Source organism: Microcaecilia unicolor, chromosome 11, assembly GCF_901765095.1.
Source record: "Microcaecilia unicolor chromosome 11, aMicUni1.1, whole genome shotgun sequence".
NCBI classification, from domain to species: Eukaryota; Metazoa; Chordata; class Amphibia; order Gymnophiona; family Siphonopidae; genus Microcaecilia; species Microcaecilia unicolor.
Window position 1 is genome coordinate 79920940 of NC_044041.1, and position 22253 is coordinate 79943192.

The 22253-nt window shown below is 42.5% G+C and overlaps 1 protein-coding gene across 2 annotated transcripts in view; it reads left to right on the forward strand.

Annotated features, from left to right (window-relative positions):
* The window catches only part of MBD3 (methyl-CpG binding domain protein 3), a 79711-nt gene that overhangs the window by 37791 nt on the left and 19667 nt on the right, over positions 1–22253 (forward strand). For both annotated transcript variants that reach the window (XM_030220040.1, XM_030220041.1), the window contains 2 exons: positions 11792–11882; positions 13242–13419. In XM_030220040.1, coding sequence (XP_030075900.1) covers positions 11792–11882; positions 13242–13419 — 269 coding nt within the window. The remainder of the gene's footprint in view (positions 1–11791; positions 11883–13241; positions 13420–22253) is intronic.

The window sequence follows — 22253 nt, forward strand, 5'->3', positions numbered from 1 at the left end:
CTGAGGTAAGCAGTTTGCTCTGAGATCTCAAAATCTTTTTTGTTGTTTTGATCATTGCCCAAATAGGCTGCTGAAACAGCCTCCACCAGCGATTCTTCACTGGGTTACCACACTTACAAATTGTATATTGCAGTCAGGCTTTTACTCAGAATCCTTGTAGGATGATTTTAACCCCTATTCCGAAGTCACTGTCACGCTCCTCACCTCGGTAGGACCCGCTCCTCCGATGCAGAGCGCCAGCCATCCTGGCAGGTCCGGCGCTTCGGGCGGTCCCGTGCCTGCGACGCTCCAGGGAGGGTTCCTGGAAGGGCATCTCCGCTTTCGGAAATGCGGAGCGCTGGCCATATTGGCTGGGCTGGTGCTCCGGGAATTCCCCTGTCGGTCTGCCACGTGGAATGCTGAGTCTGGCACCGCCTCCTGCTCTTTGGATGCTCTGCCTCTTGTTCCTTATGATAGGTCCTGGCTCCTCCTGACACTGCGGCTGGCTAGCCAATGGGAGGCTCCCCCTGCCAGCTGATTCCATTTCACCTGATGGTGGGGGCTATTTTAGGAGCAGCCTGGCCTCACTTCTGTGCTTCGGCTTCTACTCCGGTAGATTACTTTACACTTTGGTGTGTTATCCTTTACTCGTGTTGCTGCCTGAACCTGGATACTCTGCCTTCTGCCTGACCTCTGCTAGTGTCCTCGCCTGACCCGACTCCTCGCTGCCTGCAGCCGTTTGACCCCTGTTCGTATCCAGAAGTCCTGGTGGCCACCTGCACCTGGGGGCTCAACCCTCGGGGAACGGTAGTCGCTCCCAGGTGAAGCCTCGAGGTTGTTCGGCTGCCCGACTGAGCGGGGGCTCAACACACTGGGTCACGGTGCTCTGTTTGGGCACATGGGCTCACAACCGTAACAGTCACCCAATTTGGACTGCTGAACTATCTACATGTAGCCCAATAGCAAGTAATCCGTTTGCTAAATTAGCTGAATCATTGTTCACCAAACAATTGACAGAATATTTATATAGATTTTCAGTTTTAAACCTTTCAACATGGTATCAAGAGCTTGCATAGCACTGAAACAGTGCTGCTTGCTATGGTTTCCAGTGCTAGGCAAATCAGTAGTGGTGGCCAAGCTGTATTATTGCAGTTAGGTTTATCTAAAAAAAAAAAAAAAAACAGCAACAAAGGAGTGAGGAAACAAAAAAACAAAAATGAGGAAGCCAAAGCTGAATGATGTAAAAAAAAAAAAATAAAAATTGAAGGACTTGACATGCATGGCTGTGTTTCAGCAGGTTTGCCTTAGGAGCCTTAATTGTAAAAGTAATTACAGTGCAATCCGCTTAAGTGCAAGGGTCTGGGACCAAAGAAATGCATGCAGTTAACCGGAGCATGCACTTAACCGTTGTGACCCAAAGAAGCTTGACATCTGATAAACATATGTACAGTACTGTTATACATACAGTATACAGTCTTCGTTAACTGATGTTAGGCTTACTTGAAGTAATCAGTTATAGTCCTCTGTACACTATTGGGTCTGTGAATTCCATAGACTACGTCTGCCAGACGGTAAAAACCGTCATAGCACTGACATCCAGTGGCCTCCAGATAGGCCCACACGGTGTTGAGACTCTCCAGCGCTCTTGCAAAAGTGACAGGAGGAGGTTGTTGAATTTCATCAGCATGTGCCTCGCTGCTCATTTCATCCTCTGTTTCATTATCAGCTGTTGTTGCCTATGTGTAGGTGCATATTTGGACATCAGTGCTGTCGTCAGCTGTTTGTAGATCGTAATCAACAGCTACGTAGTGATGAAACTCCTCTTCAGTAACACCGGCTGGTATGTCAATAACCTGTTCATCTGACTTGTTTGCAACAGCTGCATCTGTTTCCTCCCTCTCCACATCCTTAAAGCTTGCCCACTTGTAGCAGTTCACAATGGTTGCCTGTGTAACATGATTCCAGGCTTCTTTCTGCATATGTAGAGAATTCAACAGTAATAGATTATGAGCCAGTTCAACAGCACGTTTATCCTTGCCAGTCTTGTCATCCATAACGGGTCATCAGACGACGTAGCACAAGAGCCCGATTAATGTTGTTTGAAATTGGCTACTATGCCCTGATCCATAGGTTGGCTCGTAGAGGTAGTGTTTGGTGGCAGGAAGACCACCTTGACGTTAGACAGCCTGACATCATCCCTGTGTGCAGCACAATTATCACAAAGCAGCAAAATCTGAAGCTTTTGTGTCTGCATTCTAGTGTCTAACTTCTTTAGCCACTGCTTCCAAATTTCCCCAGTCATCCATAAATTTGCGTTAGCCTCGTATGACACTGGAAGTCGCTTAACTTTCTTGAAGCAATGGGACTGTTTGCTCTTTCCAGTGATGAGTGGTTCCATCTTCTCACTCCCATCCATATTGCAGCAAAGGAGGATCGTCAGTCGGTCCTTTGACATTTTACCTCCAGTGGTTTCGGCATGTTTGAATGCAAGTGTTCCATCAGGAATTGTTTGCCAGTAGAGACTGGGAAGAACTGAACTCAATTTTCAGCACCAAAGTCAGCGTCTTGTTTCTCTCCATGCTGTTTCTTGAATTTTATGCTGTTCCTCTCCTTCCATCTTTCCAAACATCCAACAGTTGCTTTGAATTCAGTTAGTCCAAGACTTTCAGCTAGCTGATTAGCTTTCTCCATAAGTAGTGGACCACTGACAGGAAACTGTCTGCTCCTGACTCGAGAAAACCACAGAAGAGCATCTTCTACCTCCTCAGCTTTTCCCGCCCGGTTTCATTTCCATTGTGGATTTGTATTGTTTTGCTAGTCTTCCAGAAGCTGATCTTTCTGCTTCAAGACACGTGAAATTTGACTGGGATTGACACCATATTCCTTAGCAATAGATGCTTGACTTTCTAATTTTTTAAGAACTTCTATTCGTTCAGCCAGTGTTAGTCTTACAGTTCCACCACAACGACGACCCCAGTGTACTCTCTAACATTCTTTCGCTTATTCTACCTGTGGCAGTTAAATCTCGTTGGTTGTCATGCGCCAGTCAACTTCCATATTCCGTGCGTGCGCTAATGCGGAGTCTTTCCTGCAGAGGAGCGGTCTTGAACCATGCATATAAGCGAATCTTGCACTTATCAGTGGTGCGTTAAACCAAAGTTTGTCCCCATAGAAATTGATGGTGCCAAAAACGGGACCGAAGTACAGCATGCAGTTAAACAGAGCATGCACTTAAATGGAATGCACTGTACATGTAAAGGTATAATAAATATCCATGCTCTCAGTCTCAGCAGATGATAGTGTTAAGCCTGTACAGTCCTGGTCAGTTGGGCCCTGGGGGAGTTGATAAGATAGGGTTTTTCCCCTTGAGGTTGTATTTTAATACTGGCCCTATATTTTTATACTGCTCCTATATACCAAAAAAAGGGAGAGAAGAGAGAGCAACAAGCACCCTCGCTGTATTTGCCTTTTTTTTTGGTCCTGGCTACTGGACTGAGGTTGAGGTCCATGAGGGTCTCTTCCACTCCGGGGGTATCACACCTGGGTGGCTAGGTCCCTTCCCCGTCCTGGGACCCTTTTTGGGTGTCTTAGGTGGCCTGCTGGAGAGCCTCAGGGTATGCCTTCATTCATTGCTTAATGGATTCCTTCCCACAAAAACAAACCCCACAATTCTCTAAAAGCCTGTTCCTGGCATCTCTCCTGGTCTTTCTCCTTTGCTGCTCTTATTTCTCGGCTGAGTCTTGTATTGTTCAGGGTTTCTTCAGGGCTCCCAGGGCATTGGAGATGAGATGTCGGCGCCAGAAGTACTGAGCGGTTTTTGAGCTTCAGAGCCTCGATTCGGCAGGGCACTTGTTCCTTTTTGTGGTACCTGCTGAAGCTGCAAGTTTGGGAATAGGGGCTGTGCCTTCGGCAAGTTGCTCTTGGGAGACTTACAGCAGGGCGAATGCTGAAGGAGAGAGGTTAATGGTGATGGTTCGGGATTCAGCAGGCACTATCGCCATTTTGAGCGTCTCATAGAGCGCTGATCAGCCTCCAGTTTTTCTTTTTTTTTTTTTGGTGGCGATTACTTCGACACAAGTTTTTGAAATTCAGACCCTTTCTTCCTGGGATTCATTTCTTGTTTTAATTTCATTTTCAAATAAACTTACATATATAATGCAGCAAGAGGCAAAACCCAAGTCCACATTAATGAGGAAAAAGACATTCATACTAAGCAAACAACTCCCTGCCTAATATAATAACACGTTTACAAGACTATATACAATTTCACAAAATCCTAAAATCACTCTTGTTCAAAAGGTTCCTAACAATGGATAACAGACCTTAAGTCCGTCTCATTCTGTGGTTTAACTCCCTTGCAAAACATAATATATATCCTTACTCATATACAACTTCCTTGTTATCAATGTCAACTATATGTACAGTGTATTGTACTTTGAATTTAGCTTTTACCATTTTTTTTCTCAACAAATATCATTTTCAGTTTTCTGGGACTTAAAATGTGCTGTACTTTGAATGAATTATTTTTGTTATACTACTTGTCCGTTGTAAGCCACATTGAACTCAAGCTTATTTTGGGATAATGTGGGATATAAGTGTCAAAGCAATACATTAAACAGTGCATCAATTCTGAGTACCTTAAATCTAAGACCCTAAATGTAATCTAGAATCCCCTAACTGGCAATCAGTGAAGACTAATAAAGGAAATTCACTTAGCATTTTCTAATATAAATGTTCCAGCTGAACAGGATCAAACATATTAGAATCCAGGAAATTTAAACACTTGCAGAGAAATTTGAAGATAAATTTTTTCCCCACTGCAGGAGTACAACCAGAACATACCAAGTGAAATCAAACTCAAAACATATCTCCCTGGAAAGCAGACTACAGAGTACCGCAAGGATCACCACTATCACAGATCCTCTTCAACCTAATGATGACCCCACTAGCAAAGTCCTTAGCCATCCAAGGCCTCAACCTATTCATCTATGCAGACAACGTTACAATATACATTCCTTTCAAACACGACCTGACAGAAATCACCAACGAAATCACGCTCAGCTTGAATACTATGAACTCATGGGCAAATGCATTCCAATTAAAACTCAAGACAGAAACACATTGCCTCATCCTCTCATCCCAACACATGTACAAACCTACAAATGTAAACACCCCAGATTACACCCTCCCTATCTCAGCCTGAAAATCCTCAGGGTCACAATCGACCGTAACCTCACACTCGAGAGCCAAGTGAACTCTACAAACAAGAAAATGTTCCACTCTATGTGGAAACTCAAACGCATGAAACAGTTCTTCCTGAGGGAAACTTTTCGCAACCTGATACAATCAATGGTACCTTAAAGCCATGTGGACTACTGCAATGGAATCTATGCGGGATGTAAAGAGCAACTCATAAAGAAACTTCAGACTGCTCAAAACACAGCAGCCAGACTAATATTTGGAAAAACACGATTCGAAAGTGCCAAACCCCTCTGAGAAAAACTGCACTGACTTCCAATCAAAGAACACATAGCTTTCAAAATCTGCACCCTGGTCCATAAAATTATCTATGGTGAAGCCCCGGGATACATGGCCAACCTCATAGACCTACCAACCAGAAATGCAATCAGATCAACACGAGCATACTTAAATCTCCACTACCCCAAGCTGTAAAGGACTCAAATATAAATCAATTTATGCATCCAGCTTCTCCTACATAAGTACACAATTGTGGAATGCATTACCAAAAGCTGTGAAAATAACGTACGACCATCTTAACTTCCAGAAGTCACTAAAGACCAACCTGTTCAAAAAGGCATACCCTACCAACCCAACTTAAGTGCCTGAACCCTGCAACACAACGCAACCAAAGCTCGTAATGAACACTATATAACTCTCCTTCTCTGCTATTCCCAATGTGTCTGTAACATATGAACCTTATTAAGACTACAACATCACTTTGTATTTGTTTCTCTACTGGAGTTGGCGAATGCCTTCATGGTACTATGTAAGCCACATTGAGCCTGCAAATAGGTGGGAAAATGTGGGATACAAATGTAACACAAGTACAAGATTTAAATTGTAGGAAAGCCCTTCTCTGGAGCTGTGTAACAAGCCTACATTTGGAATTTTTTTTTACTTTAGCTCCATAGGAGCCAGCTTTTTAAAAATTATTGGGGAGTCCTGAACCAAATGGAAATTACCCCTCTGTACACAGTCAAAGAATTTGCTCAATTTTGGGGGTGGTCGAGGTCCCACAGTACCCACAGAACAAGAAATCTTTTGAAGTAAGCTTTCATGACAAGAACTTTTATCTTTTTCACAAATAAAAAGATACTAGGAGGGTGGCTCACTCAGATATTATCCTGAGTCATTTCTCAAGAGATTCCTGTCGGATAATACATCACCTGCATGTTTGATGTGTTGTATTCCTGTTTTGTTTTGTTTCTATCCTAATATTGGTGTTCTTTTCCAAATTTTATGGGGTATTTTTTTATTGTAAGCCACCTAGATTTTTGACTGAGTGGTATATAAAATTTTAATAAACTTGGAAATTTACCCTCCTGATTCACCTGCACAGCATATTTAGGTAAGGGAATGTAGATAGTTACATCATCTGCATATATGTACGGGTGCAGGCCATGGTTAGATAGGGCAGTAGCAAGTGGAGACTTCATAATATTAAATAGGGTAGGTGACACGGGGGAGCCCTGAGGAACTCCACAGTAGGATCTCCAAGGTGGTGAAATAGAGGAATGGACTTTGACTTGATAGGATTGATATAAAAATTCTCGAAACCATTCCAATGCAGATAGTAAAGACAGAAAGAGGTTGTGGTCCACCATGTCAGATGCACTGGACAGATCAAATTATAGAAGCAAGATATCCAATAAAGCTTTTTGGATATTTTACTGATCTGGTTTGTTTTCCACGTTGGATTTTGCAGATCGTCTGCCTTGTTTTCTGGAATAGAGAATTTATCCAGATAATAAGTGAGCTGTGAATTGACCAAGCTCTCCATGGACTTAACTAGTAGTGGGATAGTTGCAACAGGGCGGTAATTAGATATATCTTGTAAAGTCACTTCACCTACAGGAACACTAGATTCAAGAGCAGAAGGTTCTGTCTAAACCACCGGTTTGAGTGATGTAACCATCAAACTAGTAGATGGTACCCTGGAAGAATGGGAGTAGAAAATTCTCTCCCTAGTGGGAATAGACCTCCATCTTGGGAAGGACTTAATCTCAAGGAGGGAATAGGTGGGAATGGGGCAGGTCTATCCCCCCAAACTGAACAATGCTCCAGAGATTAACCTTAAACATAATGCTGTTGGAGAGTCCTCAGTTTTTTATTGTATATGTTTATCTGTTGGGCCTGTAACCGTAGGTCCAGTAGAGCCTTCCCCTTCCTTATCCAAATGAATATTTTTAACAGATAACCTGCAAGTTAAAGTAATTGTTCAATAAGGAAGATAAGCTTTGGGCTCATGGGCTTCAAAGGGCCATTCCCCATGCCCCTGTATAGCTGCAACTTGTACTCAGCAGACGGCCCCACCAGATGATGTCATAAGGCTGACTGATGTGTGTCAAGGCAGCAGTGGAATCTTCTGGATCAAGCTCCTAGTGGTACAGATACCTCACTGGGGACCATTTCTTTGTTTTTCGGAAGTTGGCGTGGCTATAAGGACTGTTCTTCCAAAGTAGTATCAGCTTTCCATCTGAACAAACCAATTTCCTTCCCCCCCCCCCCCCCCCCCCCCCCCCCCACCACCACCACCAAACCAAGCAGGGAGGCCTATGAAATGAATTTCAGATCCTTTGAGTTTCTGGATGTGCAGAGAGTTCTCATAAGATATTTACAGGCTACTGATGAGTTAGATCATTGTTCTGTTTTCTGGTCCTAAAAGAGGTATGCAAGCTTCAAAGACCACTATTGATTGTTGGCTAAAACAGACTATATCTTTTGGCTTATATTTTGGTGGGTAAACAGCCTCTTTTGAACCTTAAGGCACACTCTACTAGAGTGCTAGTTGCCTTCTTTGCTGAATGTCACATCAGTTACCATTGATGAAAATTGTAGGTCTGTCACCTGGGCTTCCTCGCGTACCTTTTGTATAGAGCACTATTATCTGGGGTTTTTTTTTTTAGCTAGTGCTTCCTTTGGAGCTTCAGCCCTTTTGGTGGGGGGTGTCCCATTTCCCAACTTTAGGATTGCTTTTATACATCCCATGAGTCTGGATTGATCTGTGGGATGAAAAGGAAGGAAAAAATTGGTTCATACTTGCTAATTTTTTCTCCTTTAGTCCCCCAACAGATCAGTCCAGAAGCCCCTCCCTTAGTTCCTCCATCTGCTGATAAGAATATTCTTCAATTACATACATTTAAGTTTTCTTTGTTTACAGATGCAAGTTTGGAAAATGTTTCATATTATGATTCATTGTTTAACTAGTAAAAAAGGCCCGTTTCTGTAGGCAAGGAAACAGGCCCTAGGCAGGCAATTACTCCCCCCCCCCCCCGGACCGCCGAAAAGCGCCCCCCGCCGCCGTTGTGTACTACCTGTGCTGACGGGGGACCCAAACCCCCGACAGCCGAAGTATTGTGCCCTTCGCGTTCCTTCCTCATCTTCTCTGGAAGTTCCTCTGCATGCGTGCTGCGCGTGTTTCCCTACTCCTCCCCTTGCCTAGCAGACCACCTCCAGCCTAGGGAGCCACGGTCCCAGGCACAGAACGTTGGAGGTGAGAATTATTATATAGGATGTTAGAAGCAGGAGAATTTTTTTCCTTTGATTTATTTTCTGTTCTGCTCCTTTATCAAAATACTGATTGAAAGCTGCTGCACAGTAGCCTTTATGGCAGAACTCTGTTCTCTTTCTCTACCTGCTGACATAACCCATGAGTCTGGATTGATCTGTTGGGAATAAAGGAAAGAAAATTTGCAAGAACCACATTTTTCCTTGGTATCTGTTGCAGGCATATGCACAGCTGCAGCAAGGGGTTCAGCTTTTCACTGACCACTACTGCCTGAATCATTCATTGGCATAAGATGTAGCTTTTGGCCAATCAGTTCTATGCAATCTGTTTGCATAGACTGCTCAATTTTTATACATTTCACTTTTCCTCAGTCCATTTCTAATTTTTTGGGCCAGCAAAACAAACAAAAGTAATGTGGCCATCAGCATGGGACTCACCATTAGTGTGCCTGCATTCACTTGCCTTGTCTGTGGAGAAAGCAGAGTTGTTTACCTGTGATAGATGTACTCCATAGATAGAAGGGGAATGAAGTCACACTTGCCTTCCCTCCATCCCCTCAAAGGGAGGGGGGGAAGAGAATAAGGAAATTAGATAAGAGGCTTTAAAGCTGAACTCACACTTCAGCTTTGATATAGACTGAGGAGGAGGAGGGAACCCAAGGTAGTGTGCAAACCCCCACACATTCTCAGAGAGACTTACTGCAGACTTCCTGAGCTGAAGGGAATCTGGCACACAAGGGTTGATTGGATGATGTCACCTTATTGTGCCTGCATTCCCCTGCTATCTACGGAGAACCTGTTATTCAGCTGTTTCTGATTCTAATGTTGTAATAGTCAAATGTTTTTCTAAAGCATGCTGTCCATTAGATGAATGTCCTGCATATGTGTTCTCACTCTCCTGAGTATTTCATAACCTGTCATTTCACAGCTAATCTATTCAAGAAAAAAATGATTAAGAGTATTAAATACCACTGATAACATCAAAATTGCAGTAACATCATTTGACCCCTTCTAGTTAACATCTATTGTCAATACAAAAATAGTGTATCGGGGGCTGTCAAAATTTCTAAAACTGTGTTGAGATGGTAATATAATCAAATTCACTTCATAAGTTAATCAAGCTATGTTCTACAGTGGTTTGAGGGATTTCTTAAAAAAAGAAGAAAAGTGATATAAAGTTATTAAAGATGAAGCTTCATTTGTCTTTTGGACTCCTCCATGTGGAGTTCCTCAAGGGTCCCCAATTTCTCTGCTGCTGTATAATATTTACATGAGTACATTGGGATCAATTTTTTAAGACTTGGGTGAGAAAATCTACTCCTATGTGGATATTTTTCTGTTTCTTCCTGTTAATCCACACCTAACTATAGTAACTAAAACCTTGACAAGGACTTTTGAAAAAGTTAAACAATGGTTATCAGAATACCATCTGAAATTTAATATCAGGAGTGTATTCTTGCATCAGGATGTTGGACGGCTCTCGTTTTAAAATAGATAAATTTCTAAAGTACTGCTATTACATTCCTCTTTAAGTATGGATCCTCAGATTAATGCTATTGTCAAAAATTCTTTCTATAAATTGAAAGTTTAATTCTTTCTAATTTGTTTTAGAATATTTGTTAAATCTCCTATTCTGTCTCAGATGGATTGCTGTAACTTTTTGTATTCTGATATTTTAGTGAAGGAAACTTTGATTCAAACTCTGCTGCTAGGCTGTTATTTAAGAAACAAGATTTGATTCATGTCACCGTTTTGTTTGAGAGTCTTTGGCTTTCTGTTGAGTGCCATATTTTATTTAAATGTTTTTCTTTTGTTTCAACTTTTAGGTGGCAGAAATAGTGAATGTTTAATGTTGTCTCTTCCATTGTTGGAGTCAAGTTTAAATTTGCCTATTAAAGGTCTTTTGGTTATGGTGCAATTAGTATCTGGAATTCTTTACTTTTGAAAATTTGTCTAATTTCGACTTAGGAACTTAACCAGCTGAGAAAACACTTTTTTTTTTACCAAGTTTGTATGCGTTGGTAATTTATATTTCATTTAAGATTGTAGATTTGATACTGTTACCTGCTTTGAACTTGATTAGGGATTTGACAGGATTCAAATCCTTTTACATAAGATAACATAACCTCTATAGGTAAGCAGCTTTGCTTTTTGCATATTTTCATCCTAAATGTGTGCTAGAACACTTGCATTCACAGGTCATTTGTGTATACATTAATTTGTAGCTATATATGCAGAAGAATTTTTCAGGCATCCAAATCCAATTTAATGAGAAGTGCTCACCCAACCATTTAACCATACCACTGTAAAACAATAGTGTTGCCTATCTTGTAAACATAGGCAACTGAATTCATTTAATACATTTTTGAAAAATGTGATTTCAGTAATTGCATTTTTTTCCTTCAAAGCTGCTTTATTCTGCTATAAATGGCCAGGAGTATGGTAGAGGTAGTAAAGCTACTACCCTGGATAAAGAATATTGTGTCCAAGCTGTCAAACTGTTAATAATCGGGCTTGCCTGTCATGTGATGCCTACTGTTGGGGCTTCTCTTACCAGTCAGAGGAGTTTCCTCCTAGTTTATGGGAAGGAAAGTCACTTGCCTGTGTGAAAATATTTTTGGGGTTTATTTTTATTAGAATATAGCTCACAACCTTTTCAGTAGCAGTTCAAAGCAACTTACAGTTGGCTACAGTAGATGCTTTCCTGTCCTTACGTGTGTACCTGAGTTAGAGAAGGATTAAGTGATTACCAAGACCACAAAGGGCATTGTTAAGTAGAGGAAATTGGAGATATTGCTTGGAACATTAAACCATGGGCTCCTGTTTGCTATCAGATCTGTGTGATCTAAAGCAAATTATTTGATGTTTTCATATGCTTGTTTTCACAACTATTTTGGATAATAAGGATACCTTCCTTCACTTGTTAAGCTTACATGCAGTCTAAACTTCTGAAATGTGCTGCTCAGTCATATATCACAAGATCTGTTGCACACAAGCTTTCAAAACTGAAATCAGGCTGGATGAATCCACATTCTTCACCACCCTTCTCTCTTCTTTGAGGCAGCTGTTCTGGGAGAAGAAACTGAGTGGCTTGAATGCTTTTGACATTGCAGAAGAGCTTGTGAAAACTATGGACCTCCCAAAGGGCTTGCAAGGTAATGATGAGCAAACTATTCCCTTGCCAATGTCAATACACTGCCAAGGTAGGCAATTTATAAATTCAAATAAGATAAACACATCAGCCCTTCTCTCGCCAACCAGACCAGTAGAGAGTACAAGATAGAAAGTGGGTGTTCTCAACTGTGGTTCTTGAGGGTCACAGAGCAAATAAAGATAAGACCATTAACCTGGTTGTTGGACCACATGTATACAGGTCTATCTGAAAATTCATTGTAAGCATTTTTGGTCAGATTTAGTTTTCAAGACTGCAAGTGAGAAGTACTGAACAAACCTTCAAGCTTAGCTTGATATTTATTTATTCCAAGAATATATTGCCAAAATTCCTAACTCAGACTCGCCAGATGCTAATAAAGATATTCCTTGTACGCTGTGAGAAATATTTTAGAGGTAGTATGTCTGTCAACTATGCAAATAATGAAGATGGAAACAACTTCACTACAATTCTAAAAAAGTATGAGTACTAATCAATATGTATGGAATAAATAGAGACCGTACAATAGCCATAAGATAGGAGAAAAGGAACTTTTGTGACCAAGCGCATGGACTAAAGCAGCTTCAATCAAGTCTTTATATATAGGCCCCTTTTATAATCCTAGGTCTAGAAAAACTCCTATTACATGCACATATATTAACACATTCACTTAACTCATGTGCTACCATTGCCCGTTTATGTTGTATATAAAAACAATTTCACAACAATCTTGTTCTCAATAATTCCTGTCTAATTCACTTGTACAATTCAGTGATTGAATTAAAATATTATAGTCCAATCAAAATTCAACAGTTCATCATTTAAAGAAATCTCAGCACTTACCTTAACTCCATGCACTTGGCCATATGAGGATTCTTTTCTCCTAATTTAAAATCTAAAGTCTATTTATTCCATACATATTGGTTAGTAGTCATGCAATGTCCAGTCCATCAACCATAGAAACAGATTTACAGGTACCTTAAACTTTTGAAGTGCAAAAGATCTCATTTAAACTATTTCCATGAACAGTAGAGGAGGAATAACATGTGAATTTTGATTGAACATTCAAAAGGAGAGATTTGGGCCAGCAACAAAAGGTTTTCATAGATTTTGGGTCTTGTTGTAATTGGGTAAATACTTATCTGCCCAAATAACAGAATTAATAGAGGTAAAGTCTGTGGGTTCTGCTGCATGAACATCTCAAGGAAGGTCAAAATGTCTGAACGTTAATCGAGTGTTAAGGGGGCAGGGAATGACTTTTCTGTGGTAGATGAGCTTCATTTGAAAAAACCTTAGTCTGTTGTGTGTGCTGTTCAGGTTGTCTGAGTGTTTTGATATTGAAGCATGTGAGTAAAATTTGCAGGTGTTGGACCAGGTTGTACCGATGAGACCCTTCTCTCAGCCATTGCTAGTGCACTGCATACCAGCACCATGCCAATAACAGGACAGCTCTCTGCTGCTGTGGAGAAGAACCCTGGGGTTTGGCTGAATACCTCTCAGCCACTTTGTAAAGCATTTATGGTGACAGATGAAGACATTAGGTAAGACACAGGTTTATGAGTGCAAACCTACTACAATATTGTCTTTGCTCTGTCTCCACCCTGTCTATAGCCTTTTGGAAGAATGGCTTTAGAGGCAATTTTATTTAATTAGTACAGTTGGAGAGAGTGGAGTCAGGAGATATTTATGGAAGGGATGATGGATGCGAAGAATGCCGTCCTGATGAGGTGAATATAGACTGTATCTGAATCAAGAAAGCATAGCCATGTACAGAGGATCTAAGAGGAAGAGATAGTAGATGGTTTGGATGGGCCATATGGTCTTTCTGCCATCATTTTATATTTTTATACCTAGGTTAGTCTCAGTGACCTGTACAGAAACATCAGGTTTTTTTTTTTTTTTTGTTATGCCTCTCCCTGTGAGCTCCAGCTACTGTCAACAAGCCAGTAAGTTAGTGCTCAGTCTCCATACTATCCTTTGAGCAATGGACTTAAGGCCACAACTCATTTCACAGTAAATTTAGATCATATTCCACATACCATGGCTTAGAAGTGAGGTTCATTCCTATCAAGGTAGTTGCAAAATCCATTTGGAGAAACTACCTCTGAGAGAAAATTACCAACTTGACTTGATCTGAACCAGTAACCTAAACATGAAAGATTATGAAATTCAATGATAGTACTTCTGTTACCCAGTACCTGTCGTGATTCTCTCCTTGTAGCATTTAAAAATTTCTGTTTTACGGTAAAAGAATTTGCATATATAATATTAATTTCTTTCATGATTGGAGCCATGTGGCAAGATGGCCACTGCTCTCTGAGCTCCATTGCTTCCCTCTGATTTAAAACCTGGCCAGACAGCTTTCAAAAAAAAACCCTTCTTGCCTCTCAAATGCTCCCTGCAGCTGTCTGGAGCATGATTTGTGTGCTGGTCTTCGCCATGAAGTAGCAACAGTGGTGCAGCACTGTGAGGAATTGTGCAGGAGAGGAGCCATGCCAGTTGGACTGGCTACAAGGCATTACGGCTTGTGATCAATGGGTCACTTTCAGAACCCCCCTTGGGTGTGAGCTGACTCCTTTACTGTCAGACCCGCGGCTCTGCCGAGTCGCAGAGAGCCCAAAGATCGACGAGGCTGAGGCACCCCCTCTTGCACATGGCAGTGAGGTGATCTGGCCTGGCCTTTCCATCAGCTCCTTTAAAATTTTCACGGAGCCTTAGCTTGGCAGCAGGGGGTGATGCTTGAGTGCTGGGCAGCAAGCGGCCACTGGATTCTAGCAAAGAGGATGTCTCAGCAGCTGCTGCAAGTGTCTTCTGGGGGACATTTTACTTTACTACTTGGAGCAGATTGAGGTACGCTGAATTTGGGATGTGATATCTCCACTGTCAGATCCATGGTCTCTGACCGCACTGCGACCCCAGATGGCACTGGTATCCAAGGGCTATGGATTAGAGCCTAGCCCAGCCACAGATGATGGCTTGGACCCAAGGCTCCTAGTCGAAGGAAGGACCGAGGCACTACCAGCCCCAACCGCGGGATGCATTACTGGGCGGCTATTGGAAGAGGCAGACTCCCTGCCATAGAGCTGCGTTGGTACCCTTGAAAGCTGAGTGTCCCCCATCTTTGAAACAGATAAGATTCCTCCGAGCACCGGGACCAGCGAGGACAACCCAGCTGAGGGAACAGAGCTGCTACTGGAGGAAGAACAATTGAGGCAGCGCACTCCAGACACAGTGAGACTGAGGCTCCGTCAGCCTCTTTGAATTCCAGAGGGAGCAGAGCAGCCTCTCCGATGAGAAAGCCAGGGAAGCACTGAATCCCAGAGAAGCAACGTGTGTCCACAGCAAGGAGAGCCGGGGCCTCTTTCCACACAGGACCAAAAAACCTTCGGGCCTATTCACCCATCTGCAGGCGCTCTCCTTACCTCCTGAGACTTTTTTTTTAAGGATCTCTTGCTACTTGGCACACTCCTCATCTTGAGAGGATCTCTTCTAGCACAATACTTCACATCTTTACCAGCTTGCATCCAGCACACAACACCCACAAATCCCCCACTAATTTGAAACAACTTTCACCTCCACAAGACCTTTGTTGGAGCAGAGAACCCCGACATAACACACAGAAATCATGGCATCAAGTCCCTGACTGTCTATTCCTAATTCTCACTAGTTGTGGCCATTGGCCCCTTACCCACTCTCTAAATCTAGCATACAACTATATCCTCCTTCCAGCTCATCCTCACGCCATTGAAGTCTGCCTACCGCTGACTTGATCGACTATTCGCAAATACTACCCTCCCCTATTGAAGTTCTGTAAAGTACCTCTTACTGCAAATGCTTTAAAAGATACAAAACAAACACTTTCTGAGATCAAAAGACCAAGGTCGTTCCCTCAAAAAGGATACAATGTCAAAAAATTTACATTTCCTCTTCTGTCCCCATTCCCTTAACATTAGGTCAGTGGGCAATAAAATACCACTCAACATTGGCTTAATGGACATCAGTCGAGTTGCCTCTTTCTAACCGAAACCTGGTTATTTTCTGAAGACCCTCAAATTAAAGAACTATCTCCTGCAGGATACAAAACTATTACATTGTCCTGGAACTGAATTCTAACTTTAGATCTAGAGATCTTTGCATGCCATCTCACTCATCACAAGACCCAGGGCTTTTTTTGAGGGGGTACTGAGTACTGGCACCTTTTCCATTGTCTGCTAAAATTGACCCAGGATCCCCAAGTTTTAATAAAAGAGCTCAGGCTCTACACACCAATTCTGCCTTGTCATAGGTTCTGTGACTGGTTGCTGGGCACCTGGCTATTGTGGGGTGGGTCCTTCAGTGATCACCCCACCCTTGAAGGGTGGCCTGGCATTTGAGTACCAGCACCTTTTTTGCTAGAAAAAATGCACTGACAAGACCACTTAACAATGCATACTGTTGTTACAGCCCTCATAACAAGTGGCCTAAAGTTTACCCTCAATTTTGTAAATTTATCTCAAAAAAACTGTTTAAAGTTCTTGTAATCTATTATTGGGAGACCTTAATGTACACTTAGAAAACGTATCAAATTCCAGTAGGTCTGATTTCTGCTCCTTCCTTTCATCTTTGAACTATGTGATACTTTCCCCCACACCAACCCACAGTAAAGGTCACAAACTAGACCTGGTCACCTTCAGTGATAATGGAAACATGAATCTGACTATTAGACTAAACTAAGTTGATATAGAAGAGTGATAAATGGTTCAATCTAGGTTTACTGAATGCAGAAAACTAGAACGCAAATGGATTTAAAAGAATCCAGTCTATCTAGGACCAATTGTTGAGAAGCAGTTCATATCGACAAAAAAGCTACAGTTTTAGCTAGATATTATTCAGAACTTATTCAAAAGTTTTAGCTAGAAAAAATTATTCAAAACTGATTCAAAGGGGGATGTAATAAGAAAAAAACTGTTCTCCATTGTCAACTCAGTACACCTCCAAACTCTGAGGACATTACGAAAGAGGACCGTCCCTCAGCAAAACAACTAGCCATGTATTTCCAAGACGAGGTTAACAAGCTTAAAGTTGATCTGTCCTCTACCACTGACATACATTTCCACTAGGGACCTGACCTCTTAAAGCATTCCGTCTAATAGAACCTGGAAAGATTTTGATACTACACAGTGGCCTACCTTTACCAAACTACTCTCAAAATATGCTCTTTCCTATTGCATACTAGATATCTGCCTTCCCCATTTAGTGAATACGGCCCCATCAGCATTCCAGGCTAATGACCTCTTATGGCTTTCAACAAGTGTTGCATGGAATCTTTCCTCAAAGCTTCACTAAAATCATCATTACACCGATACCAAAATACCCTAAACCTAGACAAATGGTTTCTAACTACAGACCGGTGGCCTCTATTCCATTCTTTACTAAATGAATGGAAGGAGTAGTGACTCTACAGCTCACTCACTACCTGGATTTGCATGATATTCTTCCACCATCACAATCCGGATTCTGCGTGCTCTTCAGCACAGAAACAGTCTTGTGCTCCAGGTTAGACGACATCCAACTACTATTAAGTGAAGGAAAAAGTGCACTGCTACCCCAAATTTGATCTGTCATCAGCGTTCGACATACTGGACGACATTCCTACTACAGAACCTCGAGGAATCACAGAAATGTTCTAAAGTGTTTCAGAGGCTTCCTGGAAAGTGGATTGTACAGGGTCAAAGAACACAGAATTATCCCAAAACTGGAGCAACAGATGCGGGGTCCCATTGGGCTCACCACTTTCTCCAGTACTGTTCAATGTTTTTCTCTGATCCTTAAGCTCACTGTTAGTTAGAACTGACCTTCTCCATTACATCTACGCTGAAGACATCTGTGTTAATCCCTATCCAGTCAATTTTCAGAATAGATGTAACTAGGGTCCAGCAATAAGTACATAAGTATAAAGACCAAAGGTCCATCAAGCCCAGCATCCTGTTTCCAACAGTGGCCAATCCAGGTCACAAATACCTGGCAAGATCCCAAAAAAGTACAAAACATTCTATACTGCTTATCCCAGAAATAGTGGTTTCCCCAAGTCCATTTAATAATGGTCTATGGACTTTTCTTTAGGAAGCCGTCCAAAACTTTTTAAAACTCCTCTAAGCTAACCGCTTTTACCACATTCTCTGGCAACGAATTTGAGTTTAATTACACGTTGAGTGAAGAAGAATTTTCTCCAATTCATTTTAAGTTTATTACATTGTAGCTTCATCGCATGCCCACTAGTCCTAGTATTTTTGGAAAGTGTAAACAGATGCTTCACATCTACCCGTTCAACTCCACTCATTATTTTATAGACCTCTGTCATATCTCCCCTCAGCCGCCTTTTCTCCAAGCTGAAGAGCCCAAGCCGCTTTAGCTTTTCTTCATATGGAAGTCATCCCATCCCCTTTATCATTTTTGTTGCCCTTCTCCGCACCTTTCTAATTCCACTATCTTTTTTGAGATGCGGCGACCAGAATTGAACACAATATTCGAGTTGCGGTCGCACCATGGAGCAATACAAAGGCATTATAACATCCTCATTTTTGTTTTCCATTCCTTTCCTAATAATACCTAACATTCTATTTGCTTTCTTAGCCGCAGCAGCACACTGAGCAGAAGGTTTCAACGTATCATCAACGACGACACCTAGATCCCTTTCTTGGTCTGTGACTCCTAACGTGGAACCTTACATGACGTAGCTGTAATTTGGGTTCCTCTTTCCCACATGCATCACTTTGCACTTGCTCACATTAAACGTCATCTGCCATTTAGACGCCCAGTCTCCCAGTCTTGTAAGGTCCTCTTGTAATTTTTCACAATTGTTCTGCGATTTAACGACTTTGAATAACTTTGTGCCATCTGCAAATTTAATCAGCTCACTCCCATCTCTAGGTCATTTATAAATACGTTAAAAAGCAGCGGTCCCAGCACAGAACCCTGGGGAACCCCACTAACTATCCTTCTCCATTGAGAATACTGACCGTTTAACCCTACTGTCTGTTTTCTATCTTTTAACCAGTTTTTAATCCACAATAGAACACTACTTCCTATCCCACGTCTTTCCAATTTCCTCTGGAGTCTTTCATGAGGTACTTTTGTCAAACGCCTTCTGAAAATCCAGATGCACAATATCAATCGGCTCACCTTTAGCCACATGTCTGTTCACTCCTTCAAAGAAATGTAGATTGGTGAAGCAAGATTTCCCTTCACTAAATCCATGTTGACTTTGTCTCATTAATCCATGCTTTTGAATATGCTCTCTAATTTTCTTAATAGTCTCTACCATTTTGCCCGGCACCGTTGTCAGACTCACCGGTCTATAATTTCCTGGATCTCCTCTGGAACCTTTGTAAAAAAAATCGGCGTTACATTGGCCACCTTTCAGTCTTCTGGTACCATGCTCAATTTTAAGGATGTAGCCAATCTATTTGAAAAATGGATGCACTCAAAAATTCAAACTCAATACTGAAAAAAACCAAATGCTTAACTGAAAACCAGAACAAATCCCTAAGATGCTTAGCATCAACTAAATGGGCTTCACTCCTAGGCATTCATATTGACTGTGCTCTTTGGAGGCACAAGTTAATGAATTTGCCAAAAAATGCTTCTTCCTAATGAGAACTCCATACCATTTGGATATACTATCGGTCAATATGAATGCTTGGTACATGTGCTGCTAATATTTTTGCTTGATTACTGCAACATGATATACCTGGGATGCACAAAGACCTTACTTAAGAGATTTCATACCATTCAAAATACAGCAATCAGAGTAATCTTCAGGCTATCAAAATTCGACAGGGTATCCCTTTTTTTATTACATCAAACTACACTGGCTGCCCATAGCGGTGAGAGTGCTTTTCAAACTACCATGCCTCCTTCTCAAAATACTACAAGCAGCACTGATCTCCAGCTACCTGCTAACTCATTTTTGCTTTGCAACCCCATCCAGAACTAGAAGACAGGAAGCTCCCAACTTTCACTTTCCCTTCATCTAAGGAAAAGAAGAAACTAGCGCGTTGACAAATCTCCTGCCATTCAAGTAGCGAGACTTTGGAAAAATGTTGCCGAAACGTTCTCTCCCTCACAAATATCTCACATTTTGAAAGACAAAAACTTGCTTATTCAGGAATGTACTTTAGATTTCTGCTTGTCACCAAAATAACCATTGTAATTCTCAAAGGAATGTTCTGATCTCTTTATCCCTTAGGATACTTGTAAACCGCTTAGAAGTGGTATGTATCTTTGCTTTCCTTAGCGTATGCAGCAGATGAATCCAGGAACTGGTGGGTTATGTCCATTTAGATTACAAAGCTGAAGGCAGTGATACCAGACAGTCAACTCCTCCTTCACTTCAGTGTATCTCTATCTCTAACAGCTGGTAGACGGGGTGTCTGCAGCTCCTGGATTCGTCCCTTGGGCCTGTGCCTGTGCCTTTTGGCCAGTTGAGCTTAGGGGGTGTTTGGGCTCTGTGCCAACTTTAGGGGCATACCCGGTGGCCTGGGTCCCTGCCTCACCCCGTGGTCCCTTTCCTCCCAGAGTTTGGGCTGTTTGGACTGTAGCCTTCCTCACCAAGAAAAAAAAAAAAGTTCTAGTCTACAACAGACCTGTGTTTGCTGTTATCCGCTGTAAAAAAAAAAAAAAAGGCAATTCAGGACACGGGCTCTACAGCTGCAACAGGTTGCTAAGAGGAGTCTTGGGGGCAGCGTCTCTGAAGTTGCTGTGTGTGTGTGTAGCCTACTGAGCCAGTTTGGCAGGCTTGCCTGGGAGGTTCTGCTGTCGGCGGGAAGTCTGGCAGCGTGTTTCCGGTAAGTGCATCTTTTTCTGCCATTGGGGGGACGTGCGGTATTGACGGCGGAGACCACCATAGGAGGCTCATGTTGTGAGAAAGCGTTGGCGGCAGCGGGGACGGGTGTTGCCGGGTGCACAGAGGCACAGGCAGGCACCAGGGACTTCTTTCTTCAGAGTGGGATTCCCGCTCTGTGGCGTTGAATGTATGCACCATTTTCGTTTGGCTCATCCGGCTGTTGGCTGCATTGACGGCATTGCCTCTACTATGGGGACCCCTTCAGGCTTTGTACCGATCTCTCCTGATTTCAGGTGAATTGTTTTGTGCTGTGATTTTGTCGTCCTTTTTGTCCTCGTCCACTGGCTTTTGTCCCTCAGCATTTGTCTGTACCCTGCCCCTTTTGACGGTTCCTTTGAGTGTAGTAGTGGCTTTGCTACCCTCTGCGGTAGATCCAGTGTTCCTGGAGAGACAGCTGTGTGCCGTGTTAGAGTTTGTCATTGGGACCTCTTTCTGGTTCCCCCTCGATAGCTTCATGCTCAGGGGAGTTTTTACGCCCATGGATGGATTCTAGATGGCAAAGTTTTTTTCAGAAGAAATGTGATGGAACTTCTGCTGTGCGCCTTGTTTTTTTGGGATGCACGTCAGCTGCTCTGGGGGCTTCTCTGGGGCAGGGGCTTCTGACCTTCTCCCCCCCCCCCCCCCCCCACTTCCTGTCTGGTAGGGGAACTGTTAGTTCCTTTTTAAGTTCTGCCTTTGGAGACTTCTGTCTTGTTCTCTGTCTTAGTCTCCACCGATGGGCCCAGCCCCGAAGAGGGGATGTTTACTCTCCAGCACAACAGTAGCGTCCATTGCTCCTCTGTCTTCGTCTATTCGGAAGGCGTCTTTTCAGGGCAGTCCCTTTCTGCACAGAGGCAGCAAGAATCACCTGAGCTGGAATGCCATATTTGCTTTGAGGGCAGTAGACCTCACTGTCTGTGGTGGGTTAAGATTTTCTTATAGTTCCTGCATTGGCTAAAGGCTGTTCCTGGTGTGGGAAACAGTGAACAGAATCAGAGCTGTGGCCCTTGGCTCCTTTTCATTTAGGGCATAATTTTTTTCACTCTCCCATATTGTTTGCCTTGACAAGTAGTTATTTGCATATCAGGGACAGCTAACACTACGCTATAGTGCCAAGGTTAGCTGTGTTGGTTTCCCACAGCAGCTTTGCTCTTTTAGTTTTGCACTTGACACTGGTCAAACTATTGTATACCAGCTCCAGCTTCCACTGTATTAGCGACACCTCCAGCTAGCTATATGTTGCAGTGTCTCTAAGGCTTTTATTGCACTTTTCTTTGTATTGGACAGCTAGCTATATTCTGAGCTACTTCAATTTAGCATTCTTCCCTGCACTTCTCCTCTAGGAAGCGTTTCTACTCTTTCCCCTTCGGCACCTTCATCTGCAGTTTTTCTGTTTGGACTTTCTGGGCCCTCATATTCAGTTCCAGGCTTTGCCTTTTGGCATGGCTATGGCTCCATTCACCTTTTCCTAGTATTGGGAGTCTTGTGGCATTCTCCGCAAGGACGGCATCT